At 38.5% G+C, this 13,368-nt stretch overlaps 1 protein-coding gene across 2 annotated transcripts; it reads left to right on the forward strand.

The window, feature by feature from the left end:
• The first annotated feature begins 274 nt into the window (after positions 1–274).
• ap3m2 (adaptor related protein complex 3 subunit mu 2) lies at positions 275–13,118 on the forward strand. 2 transcript variants are annotated; one of them, XM_067439459.1, is made up of 9 exons: positions 275–392; positions 829–1,109; positions 4,118–4,289; positions 4,380–4,517; positions 4,645–4,730; positions 6,955–7,088; positions 10,853–11,060; positions 11,454–11,598; positions 12,962–13,118. In XM_067439459.1, the coding sequence occupies exons 2-9, from the start codon at positions 837–839 to the stop codon at positions 13,060–13,062; spliced, it is 1,257 nt and encodes a 418-aa protein (XP_067295560.1). In that variant the 5' UTR covers positions 275–392; positions 829–836; the 3' UTR covers positions 13,063–13,118. The 2 variants fall into 2 exon arrangements, with proteins under 2 accessions (XP_067295560.1, XP_067295561.1); XM_067439460.1 differs by lacking the exon at positions 275–392 and adding an exon at positions 553–737.
• Positions 13,119–13,368: the final 250 nt, after the last annotated feature.

The following is a 13,368-nucleotide window of genomic DNA, read 5'->3' on the forward strand; positions in this document are numbered from 1 at the left end:
TCCTAATACATAATGTGCAAAGAAAGTATTATGGCCTATAAAAGCATAATGTAGAGAGTTTATTAATTTTTGGAGGTGTTGGTGGCCCTTATTGCCTATATTGCCCATTGTCATAGGGCACGATAAACCTTGAGCCAATAAAGCATCGATGTGCTGTGACGTTTATTGGCCCCTGTCCAATGAACTTTGAGTATTATTGTTCACTCGCTTCCGCAACATATACCAATTAAAACTAGAGAGGGCGGGCACACGTGCTATACGTAGCCTATCATTGGACAGAGCGAATGACAATCAAATATTTTCTTGTCTCAAAATAACGGAGAAGGAAGCGACATTTCTGGTTGCGCTTTATTAAAAATCCCGGGAAGTGGCAGTAATAATATCCAGATATCGTGAGTATTATGCAATATTTACAATATGAGCATTTACATTCAAAAGGAAACGACTGGTGAAAACGTGGAATGAATGAACCTATTTAATCCGTAGCTTGTCACAAGACAGTCCTGTGATGCGAGAGAGGGGAGGAGGAGGAAATAATAAAGCATGCATAGATTACGAGGATGATGAAGAGTTCCTGTCTCTTCATCCGAGCTGGCTGCTTTAAAAAAATGTATTCTTCTCACTCCGGTAACCAGATAGGGATGTAGAATAACAAACGAGCTCAGAGGCCTATCAGTTACCCATGAGGATGCTGGCAGGATTACTCTTCTGTTATTGCCTGAACGACTGAAGACCATGTAGGATTCAGATCTGCATTAATCATCATGTCTGTCAGAAATATTCAGCAATTTTGCGTCTGACACTCTGTCCCTTGTTTTGTCTTTCCAGCTGTCACGATGATCCACAGTCTTTTCCTGGTTAACGCATCGGGGGACATCTTCCTGGAGAAGCACTGGAAGAGTGTGGTCAGCCGATCCGTTTGCGATTACTTCTTCGAGGCCCTGGAACGAGCCACGGAACCGGAGAACGTGCCTCCGGTGATCCCGACCCCGCATCACTACCTCATTAACGTGCTCCGCCATCGCATCTACTTCGTGGCCGTCATACAGAGCGAGGTTCCTCCTCTGTTTGTCATCGAGTTCCTCCATCGTGTGGTGGACACATTTCAGGTTTGTATAATTTTATTCGTCTAATTTGCCATGGTACACTGATAGTATCAGATTGTAACACCATTGTGCTTGATATATACCATTGTACAAAAAGTATACTGTGGCTGTATTATCATGGCATGGATGGTAATACTGTGGTAGCCTACTTTGAAACATGCCAGGGTATTTTTCAGCCCTTTTTTCTAAGTGTACTTCAAGGTAATTGAATTATTACTATAGTCAATGTCTAAAATAGCAGGTTATTGCCATAATATGAAACATGTAGTATCATGGTTTGGCACAAGCTTCTCAGAAAAATCGTTGGTGATATAGTAGGCCTACAGTTATTGGAATAGTATTATATGCCAGTACCGCAGTACTTTGATAAATACTATAGCATTAGCAGCGACTGTTGTCTAAAATAATCACAAATAAACATGTAAACCGGTATATTCTGAAACCTTCATAAATTAAACAAAGCAGTGCTGTGGCAGCACCATGGTACAGTAATTGTATACCATGGTACTTTGATCATTGTACTTACGAATTAAATGGATTACCATATCTGTGCGCAATGGTATTTTTGGCTACACTTTATTTTAAGGTGTTTTTTGTTACAGTGTAATTATGTATTAACGTACTCGGTAATACAAATTAACATCACGTACTTACTATAAGGTTAGAGTACGATTAGGATTTGGTTGACGGTCAGTTGCATGTAATTATGCATACCGGTAATTTACTGTTATTACTATGGCAAGTACATGTAACATATGTGACACTGTAAAATAAAGTGTTACCGTATTTTTTAAATACACTCCAAGTTACTTTAAAGGGTTACTTCAGCGATTAGCATATGGCTTCACACCTCATATCCCCCTGAGACAAGAGATATATGCATTTTATTTCTGGAAAAATTCCTCCTATAATGCAAATTGACGATATTTGCATCATAGGAGGAATGTTTGGCCAGAGGCTAAAGACTACAGCCAGCAGAGGGAGCCATTTCCGCACGTTTTGAACCTGCGCATGAGGGATGGAGATCACACTCAGAGCTCAGCTCGCAGCTCCAGGCACTCATTTAAACAGAGCTATGGTGAGCAATGCAAATCTTTTAACTTCTCAAATTAATTTCTATGAAAGTTAAGCTTGCAAAGGCATGAACTGAAACGCGCCAGACTGAACTTGAGTTGTGAATGTATGCCGCGAGTGTAGTCGCGATTACCTCAGCTCTCATCACGAGAGCTCATCAGCTCATTTATCTGACTCCTGCAGTTAGTGCTCAGTGCTGTGATACTCGCGCGGTGACTCACTCATTATATTGAACAGACACGTTCAGTTTTTAATTGGAGTGTCTTCTCCAACTCAGTCACAGTAATCCAGTAGGTACCTTTGGGAATGGCCTCACAGGGCAGCGAAGCATTCTGGGAATTGTAGTCTTTCATCTCCATGAGACAAAAATACATTTTCTCTTTTCTCAGTCAAGAAGGCACCAAATTCAAAAATAATTTCACATTTCTACTACATAGATTACCCAGTTTAAAAACAGATTCATCTTCCTAGCGCTGAAGTACCCCTTTAAGAATACCACCATGCATGCCATGGAACACTATCTTTCAAAAGTTTTATTCCTGTGATGCAAAGCTGAATTTTAAAGACTCCAGCCTTTAGTGTCTGAAGTTCTGAAGCATTTATTTGAAATCGATTTTTGTATTGTTATAAAGGTCTTTACTGTCACTTTAAAGGCATCCTTGCTGAATAAAATTGACTCCTTTCAAAAAGTTAAATATGATTGACCACAATTTACTTTTGAAACAGATGTGTTCATGTCCAACATTGTATCATATTACTCCCCCCCCCAAAAAACATGGTACTTTGGCCACAAAATATAAACTAGTTTCTACACGTTCATGTCAAACAAAAAACTGATGATAACATGTTGTATCATTATAGAACATATACTGAATGAGAACTATATTCTTAGAACATGGTATTTATACACAGTACACCTTTATTGACGTCTCTAAGGCTTTTGATAGACTTAATCACTAATCAAACATTGTTTAGTAAATAGTTGAGACAAAGGGGTGTGCCTAATAGCATACTAGGAATTTTGGTATATTGGTAAGCTAATTAGACGATGACAATCCTTTTGGAGTTGGCAATGGAGTGCAGCAGGGAAGTCACTAGCCCTTTTTAATCATCTTATGTATGCTGAAAGAGTAGTGCTGGTTTTCAACAACTACTAAATGTATGTTCTGTCTATGGGATTAAATATGATGTACAATATAATGCAAAGAAGTGTCACTATGATAATATTTATAACAAAAGAGGATAAGGATCTAAATTTTCCTGATTTGTATCTGTCAGGGCAAGTACTGAAGGTATGCACTAATACGAAATATTTGTCCAAGGTAATAAGCAGGTAAGAAAAGTTTATATGTGTTGGGATCAGGTTAAGACAGATAAACCTTTTTAGAGCAAACTGTACTTCCTTTTATACCGCCCCCTTGTGGCTTCAGGTTAAAACGCTTCAGGTTGCCTACCATGATTGTATGAGGATTATATTGAAAGAAAGAAAAAAACGAGGTGGAGTTGTGCAAGTAATTTATGTTGTATGTCAAGAGTAAAAACTTTTATGGCTTTAATGAGGAATTGATGTATACATTTATTTGTTGGCTGTGTGGTCCAATACCAATCACCTATGAAAGTCCTGCTATAATTTTCTCTTTTAAATGTGTTGTATTGTATGTAATTTTGTGTTAGTTGTTGTATGTTTCCTTTCTAATGGACCTTGCGTCTGGAGATAAAAGTTGAAATGAAGTTGATTCAAAGGTATTCAGAGTACTCAAAAGGTACTTTAACGCATACAAATGGATTATCATGGTACATTTCCTGAACTACTGATCTGTTTTATAAACTATATTAGCGTAGTATTAAATTTAATATAAAGAATTACTTTAAAGTGCTACAATTTCAGACCATTCCTTCTGAAAACATTCAGTTAATGTGTTTATTTTTCCCTTTAGGACTATTTTGGGGTGTGCACAGAGGCAGCTATTAAAGACAATGTTGTTGTGGTCTATGAGCTTCTGGAGGAGATGTTGGATAATGGCTTCCCTCTGGCCACCGAATCGAACATCCTAAAAGAGCTCATTAAACCTCCAACCATCCTGCGCACAGTGGTGAACACCATCACAGGTATTCTGGGCGATTTTGCGGTGCGTGTTAAATGTCTCTCAGCTTGTGAATCCACGATATTCAATTCTTCTGTTTGTTATCTGTGCACAGGAAGTACTAATGTAGGCGAGCAGCTTCCTACAGGTCAGTTGTCAGTGGTACCATGGCGGCGCACAGGTGTCAAATATACCAACAACGAAGCTTATTTTGACGTGGTGGAAGAAATCGATGCTATCATTGACAAGTCAGGTAGATTTTATTTGGCAGTATCTTTAACTTATGGTAGATACAACAATAAAATGCTATTTACATTGCTGTCCGATCTCTTACCTATGAATCAGTAAATCATTTATGAATAAATATATTTCCCTTAAAGGTTCCACTATCACAGCAGAGATCCAGGGAGTGATAGATGCCTGTGTGAAACTTACAGGAATGCCTGATCTCACCTTGTCATTTATGGTAAATCTGGACATCTTTTCAAAATAACTTTGCTTTACTTTTTGGCCCTGTTTACACCTGGTATTAAATGCATTTCGGTCAATTGGATCACAAGTAGATGAGGGAGAAACACCTTGTGTTTTAATCCGTTTATTTTGACCACTTTCAAAGTGTCCACTCACCAAAATGCATCTTAATACCAGGTGTAAACAGTGCCTTTGAAGTCCTGAACAACCAATGCCCCAGTGTCTTTGAGTTTATTTAAGGAATAGTTTACCCAAATATTATCCCATGATTTACCCACCCTCAAGTCATCGTAAGGTGTATATGACTTTCTTCTTTCAGCCGTACACAATTGGAGCTATATTAAATAATATTCTGGCTCTTCAGAGCTTTGTAATGGCATTGAATAGTGCCCAAGTTTTTGAAGTCTCTCACCTCAGAAAAACAAACTTTCCTGTCCTATCCTGTGTTCAATTGCATGCGCAAATGAGGAGGCACGCTTGAGGAAATAAACGCTGTATATCACTTCATTTTAAAAACCGTGCAAAAACCGCGCAAAAACATGCAATGTCGCTGTTATGTTCTCAATTAGGAAGTCATGAAATGATCAAAAAGTACCAACAAATTATGCATGCATGATGTTTCCTTGTTTCATTAATTGTTAGTGTTATTTACCATGGTAACTGTTGTTTCCATAACCACAAATGCCACTTTATTTTCACTTTGTGTTATTTTTAAATGATTCTGGCTTAACTGATTTGGCAATGGGATCCACATTTTCCCTGTTTGTTGAGATCTGCCTCTGTATAGCAAATTTCAACTGCTTGACTTATACTATATTGCCAAAAGTTTTGGGACGCCTTCCTTTAAATGTACACAAACTTTAATGACATTACATTTTTAACATGACTGCACTGATGCACACTCATGTTGGAACAGGAAGGGGCCATCCCCAAACTGTTCCCTCAAAGTTGGGAGCATAAAATTGTCCAAAATGTCTTCTGTTGAAACAGTAAGTGTTCCTTTTACTGGAACTAAGTGGCCAAGCCCAACCCCTGAAGAACAACCCCACACCATAATCCACCTCCATCAAACTTTACACTTGGCACAATGCAGTCAGGCAAGTACCGTTCTCCTAGTAACCGCCAAACCCAGACTGGTCCATGTCCACTGATCTAGAGTCCAGTGGTGGCGTCCTTTACACTGCTAAACCCGACGCTTCACATTGCACTTGGTGATGTAAGGCTTGGACGCAGCTGCTTGGTCATGGAAATCCATTCCATGAAGCTCCCTACGCACTGTTCTTGAGCTTATCTGAAGTCCACACAAAATTTGGAGGTTTGTAGCTATTGACTCTGCAGAAAGTTGGTGACTTCTGTCTGTGTACTGTGCGCCTCAGCATGCGCTGACCCCGCTTGGTGATTTTACATGGTCTACCACTTTGTGGCTGAGTTGATGTTGTTCCCAATTGTTTCCACTTTTTTTAATACCACTAACAGTTGACTGTTTGTGAAATGTTTGTGTTAATATATTTCATAGACTTATTGCACAGGTGGCAAACAATCACAGTACCATGTTTGTTTCAATTCACTGAGCTCCTGAGAGTGACCCATTCTTTCGCAAATGTTTGTAGAAGCAGCCTGCATGCCTAGGTGCTTGATTTTATACACCTGTGGCCATGGAAGTGATTGGAACACTTGAATTCAATGATTTGGAAAGATGCCCAATACTTTTGGCTATATAGTGTATGTTTGATTGTGGAATAATTATTATAGCCAAGATCTTTATATAAAGTTGGAAGTGTCCAACTTTATCTACATACAGTAGGGCAGTATATCCTATATAACATATTGCTTGTACTATTGAAAAATGATAATAAATCAAATAAAATAATAAAAATGAGGAAAAAAAAGCTTTTTGGCAACATGGCTACACCATAAGGTACTTCGAAACATTTATAGGTGCACTCCATAATTCTTTGCTTGTGTTGCGCTGGCCAATAAGTAATCTTGGGCTGTCATCTTCACCTTTCTGAATTGCTTTTTAAATCTATAACATTTTTAATTTGACATTTTTAATGTCAATTTGGATTTATGTATTTTAATGAGGGACAAATAACCAAGTGCACTTTGAAGTTCAAATTTGCAGTACATTTTATATTGCTATATACAAACTAACCCATATACTTAATTCGTTTTCTTTCCATTTCATTCATTTGCAATCAACACCTTTAATTCTGTAGAATCCTCGACTCCTGGATGATGTCAGCTTCCACCCCTGTGTGCGATTCAAGCGCTGGGAAGCTGAGCGAATTCTTTCCTTCATCCCACCAGACGGCAACTTCCGCCTCCTGTCCTACCACGTCAGCTCTCAGAAGTGAGAACATCCCAACATATTATTAGCTAACTTATAGTGGGGACATGACAAAAATAGTCCCCTTTTTTATATATTCACTTTAGGTGCTTTCGCACCAGAGGAACGTTTTCATAGTTCTCATAACTATTGGCGGAAGTACTGCTTTTTACCGTGTTTGCACCGAAGAAACTGGGAACTATTTTAGTTCTAGCCTTTTGGGGGGACTGCCAATGACATAAGTGTATGTTGATTGACCGAATGCATGCCATACGAAACACCGGCACCCTTTTTTGCTCTTTCAATTGCATAACTATGTCTACATTCCATCCTTAAGATCACAAAACCCATGACAACAAAAATACAGTTTCGTTCACTGTGTCCTCCATCCTCCAGTTGTTAAATGCTGTGCTTGAATGACATCGCTGTCGGCCTGCTCGCGTCCAGTGTTGGAAGTAACGCGTTACTGTAATTTCACTACTTTTAGCAGTAATGTGCATGTTACTAAATATATATTTTTAATCAAGTAACGCAATTACAATGAATGAAATTTAAATGAGTTTGTTACTCGCGTTGCTCTTTTTTTGTAAAAAATGAACGCTTGCAGACAAGAAGCTCAAATCGAGGCTCTAGTCTGCCTGTTTTGTTTTTTTTGTCCTCCGGATTAGTTAAATACACATTGTTGCAGCCATTAAAATAATTCAGTTTCGTTTTTAATGTCAATGTTGTTATATTTCGTTTCATTTCTTTATTAACTTAATTTAGAAAAAAAATTGTTTGTTAAATTATTTATATTTTTTAAGTGATGACCAAGCGGCCAGTGGCCGACAGTGAGTTGACCCAACACTTTATCCTCTTAAATCAACACTGGACTTGCCTATAATTAAAAAAAATATTTTAAAAAAGTGAAAAACACTTAGAGCATCATTTAGTTTAAACGTTTAACCTATTATCACCACCACAGTAAAAAAGGCTTTTTTGATAAGTTGAGGTTAGGCTGATTGTATAGGTGCTCTCAAACGAAATGCACTACGCAATCTAAACTAATATATATATATATATATATATATATATATATATAATATAAAAATCCGATCTTCAATTTCCGCGCTATATGCTCATTTAACAGTGTTCACGTCAACGAAATAAAGCAAAAGATTCGATCTGCATCTTATCATCAGCTCATTTAAAGATTAAAGACCGCAATATCAGGAAGAGCGACCTAAGCAAAGGTAAGATAACTTAGTATCATTAGCTTTAATGAAGGTGATTGTGTTTTTGAGCATCTAAGACTTTAGCCTACTTTCAGTTTTTCTTGCGGTCGTTTGCAGCTTGCTTTAGCCTACTCGTTTGTGGTTACGCACGTTGCAGTAGCGTGTCATATCTGACTACAACATATATAGGTAATGCACTCACACACGCTTATTTTCGCTGCTCTGCTGGTGGACATTAACACCCGTACCACTGCTTGATATGAAGGCCTGTTGCCCTGTTCTTCTTCTTCTTTCGGCTGTTCCCTTCAGGGATCGCCACAGCGAATCATCTGCATCCATCCAGTCCTATCTTCTGTATCCTCTTCTCTACTATCTTCATGTCCTCCTTCACTACATCCATAAACCTCCTCTTTTGTCTTCCTCTTGACCTGCTTGGTAGCCCTAACCTCAGCATCTTTTTACCGATATATTCACTCTCCCTCCTCTGAACATGTCCAAACCATCTCAACCTGGCCTCTCTAACATTGTCCCCAAAACATCTCACATGTGCTGTCCCTCTGATGTACTCATTCCTGATCCTATCCATCCTCGTCACTCCTAAAGAGAACCTCAACATCTTCAGCTCTGCTACCTCTAGCTCTTCCTCCTGTCTTTTCCTCAGTGCAACTGTCTCCAAACCACACAACATCGCTGATCTCACTACTGTTCTGTACACCTTTCCTTTCATTCTTGCTGGTACACTTTTATCACACAACAGAGCAAACCTCCACCTCTCTAGACTTTCCTCCACCTGCTCCCTGCTCTCACTACAGATCACAATGTCATCCGCTAACATCATAGTCCATGGAGATTCCTGTCTGACCTCACCTGTCAGCCTGTCCATCACCACCGCAAACAAGAAGGGGCTCCACTGGTATGTCATCGGGACCAACTGCCTTTCCTCTCTTCATCTTCTTCAAAGCTCTCCTAACTTAGCCCTTGCTAATACTTTCTACTTCCTGGTCAACAATATTTGCCTCTACAACTCTTCTCTGCCTTTCATTTTCCTCATTCATCAGTTCCTCAAAGTACTCCTTCCATCTTTCCCTCACCCTCCTGTCACCTTTCAAAACATTTTCATCTCTATCTTTAATCACGCTAACCTGCTGCACATCCTTTCCATCTCTATCCCTTCCTTACTCATTCCTCCACCAAGTCTTTTTCCTTCTTCCAGATGACACCTAGCACCTTTCTACCTGTCTCTCTGATCACTTTGGCTGTAATAGTCCAGTCATCTGGAAGCCCATCCTGTCCACTTAAAGCTTGTCTCAACTCCTCCCTGAAAACCACACAGCACTCTTCCTTTTCCAACACTCTCACCTACCACTACTTTAAAATCGCTAATTTCCATCAGATTACAGCGTCTACATAAGATATAGTACACTTATGTGCTCCTGCCACCACTCTATGTCACCCTGTGTTCCTGTGCGTGTTCACCACAGCCATCTCCATGCTTTTAGCAAAGTCTACCAACCTCTGTCCTTCTGAGTTATTTTCCTGAAGACCAAACCTGCCCATCACTTCCTCATCACCACTATTCCCTTTCCCAACATTCAAATCTGCCCCTATCACTACCCTCTCACCTCTGGGAACAGTCTGCATCACTTCCTCCAACTCGCTCCAGAATCTGTCTTTCTCATCTTGCTTACAACCTACTTGTGGAGCATAGGCACTAACAATATTCAACATCACACCTTCAATATCCAGCTTCAGACTCATCAACCTATCTGACACTATCTTTACCTCCAGAATATTCTTCACAAATCCTCCTTCAGGATCACTCCAACTCTATTTTTCTTCCTGTCCACACCATATTAAACAGTTTACACTGGCGTGTGACCTCCTGTGGCTAGATTCTGGGCCTGTTGCCCTGTTGATGACAATAAATAGGTCTAAAAAGGATTTTTATTGTTTTTGCTGTTCAGTACTGTTCGTATTTACATTTAAAAAGCAAACATCGAAGTAACTTTCTTTAGTAACTAATTACTTTTGATATACAGTAATTGGTAAAGTAATTCAATTACTTTTAAATGAAGTAACTAGTAACTATTACCAATTTTCAGTAACTTGCCCAACACAGCTCGCGTCACTTCTGATTTCCTATTGGCGGTGCAAATGCAACAAGAAAAATGGCCCTGGGGATGGCCCTGGTGGCTAGTTCCTAAAACTACCTGGTGTGAAAGCCCCTTTTGTGTAGAGCAGTGGAAAATCCCAAGAATCCCTTTCTTTTGGTGACTTTCTAATTATAAGTTTGTAGTATGTTATATACACTACTGTTCCAAAAGTTTGGGTCTATACGATTTTTTGAATGTTTTTGGCAAAAGTTTGTTGTGCTTACCAAGGCTGCATGACATGGCGAATCCCCCCAATTTTCAAAATTGTGAAATATTCTTGCAGTTTGAAATAAATTCCTATTATAATATATTTTAAAATGTACCATAATTCTGTAATGGCAAAGCTATACGTTTTCATTTTTGCATTTTATTAGACCGTTATATCTGTGATTATTAAATACTTCACTGCTATATTCTTCAGCCTGGTGGCTATCCCAGTGTACGTAAAGCATAACATCAGCTTCAGAGAGGGCAGTTCTCAAGGTCGTTTTGAGCTTACCCTCGGCCCAAAGCAGACCATGGGTAAGGCGGTGGAATCAGTCCTGGTGAGCAGTCAGCTGCCCCGTGGTGTCCTCAACGCCAACCTCAACCCCTCACAGGGCACTTACACTTTTGACCCTGTCACCAAGGTAAACAAGCATTTGTTTTGTGTTCATTGTTTTTTAGGTGCTGATTCATTTTGAGGTAATTGAGAACAAACTTGATTTACCTTTTTATTTGCAGTTTTTTTTTTAATCAGTGTTTTCAAGTGTGCATTGTATTTTAGCAAAATACAAAGCAAATGCTGAGAAGGGCTTCCTGATCAATTGATATTAATTAGTTTAATGGTGAAAACAATTAAATGAATACTGCTTGGTAGCAGATCATACTTTACCAGATATGGGCTCAATAATATAATAGAATGTCATGTTTTTTTTATATAAATATATATAATGCTGTCTTTTTTTATGTAGTTTAATGTGAAGTTTTTACCTGACAGAAGCTGCATATTAATGTGTGTGATGAATTGTTGTTATTTGCAGCTTTTGTCATGGGATGTGGGTAAGATAAACCCCCAGAAACTGCCCAGTTTAAAAGGATCTGTGAGTCTCCAGGCTGGAGCCTCCAAACCTGATGAAAACCCAACAATCAACATCCAGTTCAAGATTCAGCAGCTGGCCATTTCAGGTACCATAGATCAGGGATTTCTCAACCGACTTTGCTTCAGATTTTACATAGGACATCAAGTGTTGACCCAACACAACACCAAGATTGTTCATAGAAAAGTAACAAAAAAGTATGTTTAATACACTTCTGAAACCATTGCAGCCCCACTAATTGTATTTAAACAGTTACAGATTACACATTTAAAGGGTTAGTTCATCCAAAAACGAAAATTATATGTAGAATTTGCTCATCCTCATGTCGTTCCAAACCTGTAAGACTTTGGTTCATCATCCGAACACAAATGAAGATCTTTTTAATAAAATCTGACCAATTTCTGTCCCACCGTTGAAAGCTACACAACTACCACTTTGACTCTTCAAACAGTTCACAAAGAGATCATAAAATAAAATATGGACAGAAATTCATATGGATTAGTTTCCTGAGACAATTGTTTTAAATGATGAACAGATTTAGTCTTTTATTCACATATAAACATTGATCAGCTCACACATCAGTTATGATAAATGGAAGCTCAAGCATGTTCACTTGACGTGCAAGAACCATTAAAGTTCATTCTCGTGTGTTACGCATCACGTTTGAGCTTTAGCAAGAGGTTTGTTCTCAAGTCTATTCAGAAAATCTGGACTAAACTGCTCCATTCATATGATGGGTTTTACAATCTTTATATGAACTTTTAAAGCGTCATAGTGGTAGTTGCATAGCTGTCTATGGAGGGACATAAATCGCTCAGATTTCATAAAAAAAAAATCTTAATTTGTGTTCCAAAGATTCACAAAAGTCTTAGAGGTTTGAAACAGCAGGTGAGTAATGAATGTTTGGGTGAACTAACCCTTTAAGAAAATATGCAAAGGCTTTTAGTTAATTTAATTGTGGATGTTTATTGTATTACATTACTATGCACAGCAAAATTTGCCACCAGGGATATATGAAATGTATTGCATTGGAAAAATATATAATTAGTCCATTAAAATATCAAATTTGTTTCAGGTACCGTGGAGATCTTGTTTTGGTAAAATAAATATGAACAGAAATGTTCACTGTTGACCTTCAGTCAGAAAATTGTTTCTTTAATCTCCCACAGGGGATGTAATAAAGTGCTATTCTGAATATGAATGAGCAATTGAGAACATTTATGACAATTGCATTATCTGGCCTGAAGGTGGAGCTGTTTTGATACTGAAACATGGTTTGAACAGCTGTGCCTGTAACATGGCACTGTAAGACAGAGCGTTTCATGCTCTTCTTGACTGATCATTGATTCTGTTCTTTTAGCAGACACAACTGTTCCTAAAAGACACTATCGTACCATATACACATGAGCTACGTAACTGAAATGCTTGCTTTCTGCTTTCTCACACAACAGGTCTGAAAGTAAATAGGTTGGACATGTACGGCGAGAAGTACAAACCTTTCAAAGGCATCAAATACATGACCAAGGCTGGCAAATTCCAGGTCCGAACCTAGACGACCTCTTTCTGCTTCCATTCCAAAAATTAATATAAGGGGTTAATGGTAAAATGCGGATGAAGAAAAGAAATGTAACAGGTTTGAACAAATACGTGTCCTTTGAAATGCTTTTCAGGATTTTTTCAGGAAAATGTATAAGACTGTCAGCCATTAATGGGAGCGTGTGACTCCCAAAGAGGTAATGTTGTTATTAACACTATCAAATGTGCTATTACAGGTACACCCGTTTAAAGGGACAGTAACTACGTTTCGGAGCTTCATTTTCTTATTTAAAAAATGTTCCCTTAATTTTTTTTGCAGCTT

This window comes from Pseudorasbora parva, chromosome 3, assembly GCF_024679245.1.
Source record: "Pseudorasbora parva isolate DD20220531a chromosome 3, ASM2467924v1, whole genome shotgun sequence".
Taxonomy (NCBI): Eukaryota; Metazoa; Chordata; class Actinopteri; order Cypriniformes; family Gobionidae; genus Pseudorasbora; species Pseudorasbora parva.